Here is a 12,978-nt window from a genome sequence, read left to right on the forward strand (position 1 = left end):
ACAGAGCTCTCCACCACTTATCCTCATCTCTCACGCTCTCTCTCTCTCTTTCACATCCTCCCTTCAACCTTTTACCCATCCCTCCTTTCTGTCCCCTCACCCCCCCCTATCACTACTGACCGATTCTCTCGCCCCGCTCCTTTCTCTCCCTATGCATGCAGCAGAGACATCAGAGAGAGAGGCATGAGAGAGGGACAGGGGGAAAGGAAGAGCATGAGAAAGAGGGGAAAGCAAGAGAGCATGAGAGAGAGAGATCAGGAGAGAGGGGAGAGAAAGAGAGCATACGAGTGAGAGCGAGAGAAAGAGAAAGCATGAGGGAGAGGAAGGGTGAGGGGGGAGAGAGGGAGGAGAGTGAAAGAGAGGGAGGGATAGAGAGAGAGAGATGGGGGGAGAGAGAGAGAGAGAGAGAGAGAGAGAGAGAGAGAGAGAGAGAGAGAGAGAGAGAGAGAGAGAGAGAGAGAGAGAGAAGAGAGAGAGAGAGAGAGAGCGAGAGAGAGAGAGAGAGAGAGGGAGGAGGGAGGGAGGGAGAGAGGGAGGGGAGAGGGGCAGGCTGGTTCGCTGCTATGCTGCAGAGACTGAAATAACACACTAAGAATACTAATGACGCCTCTGTAGTTATCTGTGTATTTTTTTTAGGGCAGTTTAAAATTAAACGTCTGAAAGTCCTCGGGTGTGTATTCATCAGCAGGACCCTTCACTGCCTCCTCCTCCAAACGAGCACGTGCAGGGAGAGGGGAGGGGGTAGAACCCGCCTCCTCATCCCTCTCTCATTGCTGGGAACATGGACAGAGTGTGTGCAGAGGAATAAGAGTGGGGACCAAGACAGGGTGTGGTGTCGTGTGTGTGTGTGAGCAAGACGGGGCGCGGTACTCTGTGTGTGTGGTGTGTGTGTGTGCGTGTGCGTGTGCGTGTGTGTGTGTATGTGTGTGTGTGTGTGTAAGCGTGTGTGTGTGTGTATGTGTGTGTATGTATGCGTGTGTGTGTGTGTGTGTGTATGTGTGTGTGTGTGCGCGCATGTGTGTGTATGCGTGTGTGTGTGTATGTGCATGTGTGTGTATGCGTGTGTGTGTGTATGTGTGTGTGTGCATGTGTGTGTGTGTGTGTGTGTGTGTGCGCATGTGCGTATTCTCCTCTCCAGCCTCAGAGAGGGGCCCCTGCCTCAGTGAAGAGGGACAGAATAGCAGGGGACTGAAGGGGGTTAAGGGTGGCACAGGACTGTCTGTAAAATCCCCCGATAGCTCCCACAATGCAGCGGCCTAAGGAGACTAATGGTAGTGGTGGGAATCTCGCCCGCGGGCTACAAGTGGGAGAATATGTGTGCGTGTGTGTGTGTGTGTGTGTGTGTGTGTGTGTGTGTGTGTGTGCGTGTGTGTGTGTGTGTGTGTGTGTGTGCGTGTGTGTGTGTGTGTGTGTGTGTGTGTGTGTGTGTGCGTGTGGGCTGGCATGCTAAAAATGCTCGGCTATAAAATAAGTAAGGTCAGGCCACATCACCAAAAATGTCACCTCTCTCCATAACCCCAAATTTCCGCTAGGAGGGAGGGAGGGAGGGAGGGAGGGAGAGAGGGGAGGGAGACGGAGAGAGAACCATCACTATAACAGTCAGCCCTGACCTTTCGGGACACATTATGGGATGGAAATGCTAATTTACAATACTTACTGACAATGTAGTTGTCACAGCCTAGACTCTCCATCGCTTTTATATCCAGAGCCCTGACTGCAGGTCCTTTCACCGCAACAGTCTGCTAACTGGGGACTGCAGCCTCAACTGCTCAGTCTAATGTTGAGACAGGACACCGCGTCACTACACACATGAACCGGAGCACGCCTGACCCTATGCGTATACACAACATGTGTGGGCACTAGATGTGTCGATTCATTTGATGAAGGAAGCGCATTTCAAGAAGGGTAGTGGTATGTTCCCGTCCCACTGATATGCTGGATAATTTAAATTAATATGCCGGGTAAGAGAGCTGTGAGTGAGAGACCCTGCCTGTGAACCCAACTGCGGAATTCAAGGCAATAAGCCTGCAATTTGTACTCGTGCTGGGAAACTTCCGTGACCCCACGTTTTGGCCCTGCAATAATGACGACAATTACAGCTAACCGTGCTCCACAGACTGCCCACGCTGTCTGGTTTAGAGTGGAGGAGTTATGGGAAGAATGCGCCAGTGCACTCGACTTGACCTGTGACCCCGTGATCCGAGGAGCCGGCGTCCCCGAAATAAACGATTTGCAGTAAAGACCGTGGCATTTAGCCCGTGCACCAGCTGTGCTGGAATTGTGAAATAATGAACACAATTCCCGCTCCCGCTTTGCCGCCATTCCGTATCCCAAAGGGACGTTCCTGTCCGGAAAGAAGCGGGAAAGCCCGGGACTGTAGGCAATGAGCTGGTAATGTGATTGCGGATTCTTAAAGATAACGGTACGCTTTTATTGCCTACAGCTTGTCTCTAAGGAACCTAGTCCAGAGCTGCAGACCAGTTTTATTCCCAGGGGACTCGCACAGCCACTGTCTGTACAATGAGGCTCCTTGGAGACGTACACTAGGCAAGGAAAATGTACCGTTTTCTTTAAGAACCCCTACGATTACCAACTCATTGCCTACAGTCCCTTGTAAAGGAGGTTTATAGTCCAGGGACCGTGCGACTGAAAACGCAGAACGTTCATGAATGTTCTATTGCCGCTCCACGTGGACTGTGGTTGTTGTACTAAAATTATAAACGCATTTCAGACAGCCAGACTGTACACCAGTTATAAAACTATAAAAGTTGCTTTGACTGTGACATCCACTGCACATTCTGCTAGCCTATAAACTGGCCTTGAGTGTCGGGGGCAACAGATAACCTCGTCCCCACCTTGAAATCGCCACTTCCCATTTCCCATCGAGCCCAAATCCGCAAAAAATCCTCTGGAGGAAACCAGAAACGCCGACTGAACACTGGAATAATGCTCCAGTCATCCGTACCTGCGTGAAAGACACGGGTCGCACCGTGCTGCTCCCTGCACACGCGGCATACAGCGGCGGGAAGCCGGCGAGGAAGGCGAAACATCCACGGGCACATGAACACCCCTCTTTCAGGGCGGCCATTTCCCTTAAACCATCAAACGGAGACGTTCAGAGACAGGCAGGCAGACTGTGCTGGGTGTAAGTCTGACGTATGGAGGGGCTTTACTGAACACGGGGAGGCCATTTTGTGCTGGGCGACATCACCGTGGGCTTGCCAAAGCGACTGCAGCTCAAACGGGGATCTGAAGTGTGCCAACTGCTTGACCTAGGTCGGCTTACAGAACTCGGTTTAGAATAAACAGTCCCCCGTACACCACCACCCTGCTAATAAGAGCCCTCGCACACTCAATTTAGCGGCTGTATTTAATTTAATCTTTTTTTCTTTTTTCTATTTTCTATAATGGCCTCCGCTCTAAGAGCCGCTAAGGAACGCAATAAAAAAAGATCAAACAAACAAATTGAACAATGCAAACTGATTAAATCCAAGGAGCACGGAGGCAGAGCCGCTCCGCACCGCCTCGGTGAAAAACAGCTGGTCGCATTTAACGCTTGTATGAGAAAGATTCTAATCTGTCTTCGCCCCCTGGTTAGAGTGCAGAAAGAGCGCTTTTCCCTGCTCCGAATATCACACCTCATTCCCGGCTTCGCTGCCTCCCCGCAGAAGGGCTCCTTCGCTCGAGACGCGGGACTGACTCCACGAATCATCAAACTCTTAGAACTGATTAAAAACACTACCGGCTTCCATGGGCAGGACACGCTCGCAATTTACGACAGGAAAATTGGGCAGACTTTGCATTCATTAAACACGAGATGTGTCCTCTAATCTGGCAGGGAGTGAATTACGGACTCCTGCACCGGCTCCGTTCTTCGACCTTATCTTGACGACGCGCTAGGCGGGAAAAACCGCGGTTAACCCTGACCGTCTCGCTCTTTACCGACGAGGGCCAAGGGGAATCGGGAAGGCCAAAGGTGCAGGCTTTGCTGTAGAGGGCCGAAGCCTTGAAGGAACTGCGAAGACCGGCGGAAAACCCATTAGCACGTTAGCGCGACGTACGCTAGCAGGCCCTGCGTCAGTTGTGCTGTGAAAATCGGGCTAACGAATATAGCACGTTAGAGGACAAAGGGAAAGCGAGGCCGTCTTCACGGTGTGGAGCAAATTTGAGCAGCATTCATTTGAGCAGAGGTCACCCTGAAGGTGAGAATCCCCGATGAGTGCTTCACAGTTTTACAAGGGGGGGGGGGGTCTTAAAAATACAAGATGAAACATAAAAAAAATCAACAGCTTCATCTTATGAAAACCGAGAAAGGGGGGGGGCACCCCTGCGCTCCAATCACACCTCGTTCCTCCACCCTAAACGCGTACCCTGTTGTCCTTCAGTGCCATGATCAATTTGGTCTCCTTGCAAAGGCTGCGCATATAAATTCATGAATATGGGCCGAGCTGTTCCATTATTTAAATCATGTATTGACTCAGACGTGGGCGTACGGGGAGGGGGGGCGTCCGTGTTTGATACAGAACCTGCTGCTGGCACTCGCTAACTTTTAACGGCATGCGCTAGCCCCACCCCCACCCCACACTGCATTACCTTAATTCCTCAAACGGTTAAGCACCGACATTCAAACACGTTCATAAATAATGCAAAAATAATAATGAAAAAAAACCCCCCACATATTTATATAAACTTATTTCAAAGCCACAGGAATTGCCTTGGCAAAAAGGGCCTTGTCAGTGGCCTAAGCTCCAGAAATTAATTGGTCCGTCCCTTAAAAACGACAAAGCAGGCTGCCAGCTCGACTGGCACGTAATCAAGTTAAAGAGGCGGGAAGCGACTGGGAGCGGAAGCCGCCATCAGAACGGTCGCCCGCCCCAGGGACTCTGAGGAGTGAAATGATGCGTTTCCTGTTTCAATGTTGAGTTGCATGCTGGGATTGTGCTCATTTACTCGTGCACGCTACGCTCTTGACACCCGTAAATAATTGATCCCAGTGGCGTCCGAGCCCCGGTTCTGGTGTGAGAAACTGCACCGGCAGCATTCCCGAGGAAAGACGCTAAAACCAGCGTGTCGTAGGTTCTGAACCTATAATCATTCTTGAAGAATAGCAAAAACAATGTTCAGGTTTTGCGCCTTCATACAGGGCCTGTTTCTGCAGGAACAGTCGCATAATTAGGTTCCCGAGGTCGCTAACCCGCCCAGAATGAAATGAGCAATCAAAGAAAAAATGGGCTATGCAATTCCTCATTTTGTCAATCCTGAGATTGTATTACAGGGCAAAAAAAAATCTGTGCTTAAACCATATTTTTGAGGTCAAGGCAGGTGAAGTCAGACCAAGAATTTACACAGCTTGACAGAAAACACTGCAGCACAGAGAGGCGAGTAGGCGATCAACGCCCGGACTTGGCACAGTGCAATAGGCCTACTCCAGCCAACACAGAAACGTTCTCGCGACATTCGCGGAATGTTTCGAAAACGTTACATCATCGGCGGAGCCTGGCAGAAACATTGTGGGAACATTTTGAGGACGCCGGGACGTTTGCCTGGTGGAAAAGCTGGACTCGGAAGGCAGGCGTGTAAAATTTGGGCAGGATTAACGCACGACGAGACGGGTGGATGCGAGTCTTGCCTGCTCGGCGTTAGCGGTTCCACGCGGCGCGGTGCTTTAGCGTCGGCAGACGGCCAGAAAGCGGTCTGCAGGGGGGTTTTTGTAGTCGGGACGCCGGTGGAAGCACGCGGCTAACAACAAAAGCTCTCTCGGCAAACCGTTTGAGGGACACTGTCCGGCTCGACCCAAATTACCTCCGGCAACGGTAAGAAGGGTAACTTTCAATAATATATTTATTTCAGTAGCAGAATTTGACGTGCTGTGCTCATTTTTTGAACACTGCAGTGAGACGGCCCATCGAGGGGAGGACCAGACCTGGTTCACATACTAAATTGTTTTGGACTCAAATAGTTTTCGCTGCTGATCTTGCCTGGTGCAACTGTGCCAACCAAGGGAGGGGACGGGGTGAATTAGGAGTATTTCATAGGTTCCGATACACCCGACAAGCTCAATACAAAAAAAGCATTCGAATCCAGAAGTCTTCCGTCGGTCCTCAACGAAAGAGTCCGTCGAGGACGAACCGTGGCAGTCACGAGGGTTAGCGTGTTAAGGTGTTCCCGTGGAAAGAACCGGAACGGTCTGTGTGGATTTTGGCCCACGCAGGACCTCTTCTGTGGAGTCGGCCTGCGGTCCTCCCCCGTCTCCCTGCTCGGGGAGAGCCTTTGACCGATGACCAAAAATATCACCACAGATGCCCGCTGTCACATGCCGCAATTAGCCGGAAATGACAAGCTGTCCATCAACGCCTACGACATGAATATCAATTAACATCCCGGGCTCGTGAAGCTTCCGGCGTGGTCGAATGTCCCCCCCCCCTTGAACGTCATGTCCTTAATACATTTTCCTGGTATTTTCTGGGTGTTATTATCGGGTAAAAATAACACTGCTGAGGATTATTATTTGCGTGGTGATATTCTCCACAGGGCCCAGAGCAGATTAGACGCAAGGGGGAGGGCTTTAGCACAGCCGCGGCGGGTGAATGGGCAGGAGGGGGGAGGTTGGCGGTGAGAATTGGCGGGGCGGTGGGGGTGCGTGTCTGCAGATGACGCCAGTCCCCCCTGCACTTTCAGGCGGTGCATAAACCGGGGAAGAACGATCAATTACGGGAAACACAGACGAGTCCATAAACGCAGGTGCAGTAAGAAGACTGGATTTATAAGCGCTTGCAAAACTAATTGGATACCTAGCCAATCTCAGGAAACATGCAATTTCCAGGGACGCGTAATTGATCAAATGGACACGTATTGCGCACGCAGACACGCATACGCACACACACATGCAAATGTGCTGGCATCCACATGCTCTCACCCACACACACACACACACACACACACACAGCTAGGAACACTAGTTTTGTGAGGACCACTCTCTGGCTACTGTTGGAGGTGCAGCTGGGGTCTCTAATTGAAATTAAAGCATGGCCAAATGGAGTTCACATTAGACCGTGCTATTTTATGCAGGGTTAGGACAGGGGCGAATAATGAATGATAAAACTTTATACAAACGGATGATTAGCATTTAAAAAAAATAAAAATAGAAAATAAAACGAAACGGGCGGACCAGACACCGGGCGGACTCAACGGCTCCTGAGGGCGGAGTCTCCACCCATGGGAGGGAGGGGTCCTACTTAAAGCCTCGCCCCGCGACAGCTGCAGCGGTCCACAGCTACGGCGGGCGGCACCGCTAAACGCTCGCATTAGAGGGCACGCATGTTTACACGGGGCACAAAACTGACTTTTTGTCCAGAGCGATCGCAGTTTAATCAGCAGGGCCGGCCAAATCGGCGAGTACAACCGGCCAAGGAAGTCACATCGACGACTGGGCCAAATCGGGGTTGAAGCGGTGGAGGGGGCTGGTTTGGCGGTAGGTGGGAAGGAGGCCTTGGGCTCTTGCGTGGAGGACGCGGCGGTGGCGGGGGGGGGGGGGGGGATTTACGGCGCTCCCGGCACTGAGCGGACGGGTCCGAGGGGGCCGGGATTAGACCCGGGGCCACCGGCGGGAATCGCCCATAAATCCCCCGCTGATCGAATGCAAATTGGAAAAGTACACGCTCCGCATGTCGGTATTCATCACGAGGGGCTAAAGTGCGTCGCTGCGTGCCAAACACCCCTCCCGTCCCCGCGCGCACACACACACACACACACACCCCCCACCCTCCGTCTCCACACGCGTGTGCTGTGCCCCGCTCATGTGCCGTTTTTCCTCTGCGCCTCTGTTTCAGTGCGTGCGCCCGGGAGATTTATGTGACTGCGCGTAGGCCCGCGCATTTACATTATAAATCTCAATTACACGCCATTATTCGTATGGGGCCTGGCTCGGCGGGGGGTTGGGGGGCTGCTGTAAATTCTTAATAAGGTGCAGCGTAGACCTGTGTGTGGTGCTGACCTACATCCAACCCTCACGTCCTGCTCCAAACAGCGTGCCGCACGGCTTTAAACTTTAATGGGGTTTCTGTTACACACGACACACGTTTAATTAAATTTAAAATGCCCCCCCTCCTCCTCCTCCCCGTTACCAGCCTGTACCCCCCTATACCCAGAGTACAGCACGCTGGATACGCTGGCAAGCGGTAGGCTAGGGCCTGTAGCTGTGGCGGGTTTAGCGGGAACAGGGAGAGGAGAGGCAGTGATTGGTGCGGATTGGCGGTACGTGCTAACGCATAGCCGCGGTTGGCAGCTTTGATCGGGAGGAGGTTTCATCTGGAGAATCCCTCTGCCGGCAGTGCCGCTCTCCTGCAGCAGGTGACAGCGAGTGGGCTAAAAATAACCCAGCGTAAATAAATTAAAAACTTGCCACCTGGTAATTAAGCGCCTAATTAAGGAAGAATTGCTCTTTGAATAGAGAATCTCCCCACCCCTCCCAGTGCTGAGGGGACAGTGTGGGGGCTGTCGGCTCACACTCACACTCACACTCACACTCACACTCACACTCACAGTCACACACACAGTCTCACACACAGTCTCACACACAGTCTCACACACAGTCTCACACACAGTCTCACACACAGTCTCACACACAGTCTCACACAGTCACACACACACAGTCACACACACACAGTCACACACACACACACACAGTCACTCACACACACACAGTCACACACACACACAGTCACACACACACACAGTCACACACAGTCACTCACACACAGTCACTCACACACACAGTCACTCACACACACAGTCACTCACACACACAGTCACTCACACACACAGTCACTCACACACACACAGTCACTCACACACACACAGTCACTCACACACAGTCACTCACACACAGTCACACACACACACAGTCACTCACACACACAGTCACTCACACACACAGTCACTCACACAGTCACTCACACACACAGTCACTCACACACACAGTCACTCACACACACAGTCACTCACACACACACAGTCACTCACACACACACACAGTCACACACACACACAGTCACACACACACACACACAGTCACTCACACACACACAGTCACTCACACACACACAGTCACTCACACACACAGTCACACACACATACACAGTCACTCACACACACAGTCACACACACACACAGTCACACACACACACAGTCACACACACACACAGTCACTCACACACACAGTCACTCACACACACATACACAGTCACTCACACACACATACACAGTCACTCACACACACATACACAGTCACTCACACAGTCACTCACTCACACAGTCACTCACACACACAGTCACTCACACACACAGTCACTCACACACACACTCACACACACAGTCACTCACACAGTCACTCACACAGTCACTCACACACAGTCACTCACACACAGTCACTCACACACACAGTCACTCACACACACAGTCACTCACACACACAGTCACACACACACACAGTCACTCGTATACATACACACGTGCACGCTCGTCACACTCGCCCACAGTCACGTGCACAGCAGACACACACACAGTCCACACAGCTGACACCTGCACACAGGCACACAATCATACACAGCAGACATGCACACAATCACAAACGTACACACACGCGCACACAATCACAAACGTACACACACACACACAAAAATGTCCGTTCCCTGACCTGTGCTAAAAGTAGACAGTACAAGCGCACACTCACACAGGCATGTTCACATACACGTGTGTGAACAGACGTAGTGTAGCAGGTGAGACGACGATATAGGAATCCGATTCACGGATGATCAAAGAGCCGCGTAAATAAAATATCAAAAGAGCACTGTCGGAACTGACACGCGTTATCAAGCAGGAATATATATGCAAAACCTTTACTGAGAAAAATGTTCCAAGTCTCCCTTAACAGGCAGGGAGAGCTATACTGTCCCTCTTATAAATGCTATATCAAAGGCATTAACTATGATGTAGCTGTAAGCAATACATGTACCACACGCAAACGCACATTCCCAGACATTCTTGATCTCTCGCACAGCTAACAGTTTAAAACTGATTAAAAAGATGAATTAACTTTAACTGTCACACATTTTTTTGAAGGGTGGCATCACAAACATGACTCCATACTTCGCACTTAGTGGAACTAGCGCAAGGTAGGAGGGCATACGTGTCATTGATAATTAGCACAGCGCATTCAGATAGCAGAGCGCATTCAGATAGATAGGCTCAGGAACCTACCTATCGGCACATATGAGGAGATGTAGACGTCCGATAGCCGCAGGAAACGGCCTGATCTGATAGGCCCAGAAGGTGCCATTCAGCACGTGCAAGGAAATGTAGGTGTCCTATAGGTCTGAAAAGCTGCCTATCAGGGCCCTCTGCTGCAGCCGAGTGTTCACCCCGCCACCACCTGCATCTCCTCGCATGTGCTGATAGGCAGCTTCTCGAACGTGTGAGGAAAACTACATTTCCTCACACGTTCCAGAAGCTGCCTGTCGGCATGTGCGAGGAGATGCAGACGTCCGATAGGCCCTGAAGGTGCCCTTCAGCACGTGTGAGGAGGTGCAGGTGGGGGCGGGGTGAACACTCGGCTGCAGCAGAGGGCCCAGGCCACGAGCTCGCGGTCAGCAGGCTCCTCTCCCGCTCGGATCATTATGCAGGACGTGGACAGGCTGCTTCTCTCCGCCCCGGTGCCAGAAACCAGCACCTCCGCAGCCATGACCCGCTGTGGCTGCCGCCAGATGTCACCCCCATTACAGAGCCTCCTTCCGGAGTGGAGCAGCGCTTTCGCGCTCGGCCGTTCTCCTCGAAGGAGGTTAAACGCAGGGCGAGGCACGCTCGTATTAACACGCGCAGTCACCGCAAATGTCGAAGAGGCCTGGCCTGGTGAGAAATAAAACACCGCTAACAGACCGGACCAGGGACAGAGCAGGGATGAGAGGACATACCTGACCAGGGACAGAGCAGGGCTAAGAGGACATACCTGACCAGGCACAGAGGAGGGCTAAGAGGACATACCAGACCAGGGATAGAGCAGGGCTAAGAGGACATACTGGACCATGGACAGAGCAGGGCTAAGAAGACATACCTGACCAGGTATAGAGCAGGGCTAAGAGGACATACCTGACCAGGGATAGAGCAGGGCTAAGAGGACATACCTGACCAGGTATAGAGCATGCCTAAGAGGACTCTCCTGACCAGAGATAAAGCAAGGCTAAGAGGACTTTCTTGGTCAGCGATAGAGCAGGGCTAGGAGGACCCACCTGGTCAGCAATGGTACGGCCCAGTTTGTCCATTCTGGATCCAGCCTCTGCGATCTTCTTTGCGGCACTGATCACATCAGACGTGTTCTTCAGTGGTCCTTTGCCCCTGAGGAGAGATAATTACTGTGTGTTACATACACCATACCATCTTCCATGATTACATTAAAACTTACCAGACACTGTTTCACTCAACGATCATATTACAGTCTATCACAGACACCGTTTCACTCTAAAACCATATTACAGCCCATTACAAAGACAGTCTCACTCTGTAGTCACATCAGAGCATATTAGAAACACTCCTTCCCTCTTCTACAGTTCGGCATGTAAGAGAGAGAATCAGGACATGGTGCATTCTGGGACAGGTCACAGGAGAATTGGGAGGGGGGGGGGGGGTGGGCGTGTAAGACGGCAGCCGGCTCGTTCTGCAACTGCGGCACATCATTTCACCGAGCCCGGAACACTGCGCAAAACTCGGGCTCAGCCACCGAGTAATTTCACCCTCATTGGACACGGCCATTTAAATTCCCCGGCAATTAAAGATCAGCTCCCCCGGCCAAGAGCGGGATCGCGCTCTCCGCCTCCACATCAAAGCGTCTGATCTGTGGGACAGGGGGGCCTGCTCGCAGCCGGCCGACCGAGCCACCAACCCTCCTCCTCCTCCGTCGGCTGTCCGGCGCTTTCCGGAGGTCAACCCCCCAACCCCCCTCCTCGGCCACCACAGAGAGTTCAGCCCCAACACCCCCACCGCCCCACTGTCTCCGCGCCACACGGGAGTCCTGGCAAGTGCCCTAACCTGTCCGACAGAGCCAAGAGATCCAGCCAACACACAACAGATGGACCATTCTGTACCCCCTCCCCACCCCCGCCTCCTGCCTGCCTGCTGGACTGACGGTTCCTGCTACTGACAGGACGGGTTAAAACCGTACCGCCCCCCCCCCTGCCGAAATCCCCCCCGTTTCACCGCAAAACATCCCGGCGTAAAAACAGAATCTTTACACACGGATTAGCGCTCCCGTGGCCTCGCTCTTTCCATCTGCCTGCGGTGATGTCACCGGCCTGACGTTTGCGCCCTGGGAGTGGGGCTGTCGCTGGAATACGGCTTTAACGACGGCGTCGTTTCGCCCGGTCATTTCACGTCGGCTCATCTGCATGACGATTTACGGGGGCCGTTATTCTCGGTCCAAGGTCGCGCCCCTCGGTCCACCTCTTCCTCGCTGGGGCTCCCCGTCCCTCTTTATTAGCGCGGATTCGCAAGGTACGGCCGAGCCGAGGCAAGGTCACAGATCGCAAAGGGACTCCCGCATCTCCCCGAACCCCTTCTGATGGATCCCTCGTCCCGTCTGAATGCCTCGGGTTTAAGGTGCGGTACCGTGACCTGTAACGGCAGGGGAACACCCCCCCCCCGCTGTGGACCGAGCCCCCGCCGGCTCCTCCCCACCGATCGATGGTGTGAATTCAGGGGGGCAGAGAGGGGGGGGGGGGTTCAGCGGGGCAGACCCTGCTGTGCGCGCAAGGTCACCCCCCGGGAGAGGGCTGACAGGGTGCGTGTGTGGAGACTGCGGGACCGACAGGGGCAGCAGATCTTTTATTCATGAGCGCACCCAGACGTGTGCACGTCCTGGGCAACTTAAGGAACTGCAGCTGGGAGAATATCTACGAAACCTGCCCCTGCAATCTAACCTGCTACAACACC

The 12,978-nt window shown here is 52.8% G+C and overlaps 1 protein-coding gene across 2 annotated transcripts in view; it reads right to left on the minus strand.

Moving 5' to 3' along the window:
- The window catches only part of ctnna1 (catenin (cadherin-associated protein), alpha 1), a 115,106-nt gene that overhangs the window by 8,023 nt on the left and 94,105 nt on the right, over positions 1–12,978 (minus strand). For both annotated transcript variants that reach the window (XM_061235033.1, XM_061235034.1), the window contains one exon: positions 11,283–11,388. In XM_061235033.1, the coding sequence (XP_061091017.1) occupies positions 11,283–11,388 (106 nt within the window). The remainder of the gene's footprint in view (positions 1–11,282; positions 11,389–12,978) is intronic.

Source organism: Conger conger, chromosome 3, assembly GCF_963514075.1.
Source record: "Conger conger chromosome 3, fConCon1.1, whole genome shotgun sequence".
In the NCBI taxonomy this organism is placed as follows: domain Eukaryota; kingdom Metazoa; phylum Chordata; class Actinopteri; order Anguilliformes; family Congridae; genus Conger; species Conger conger.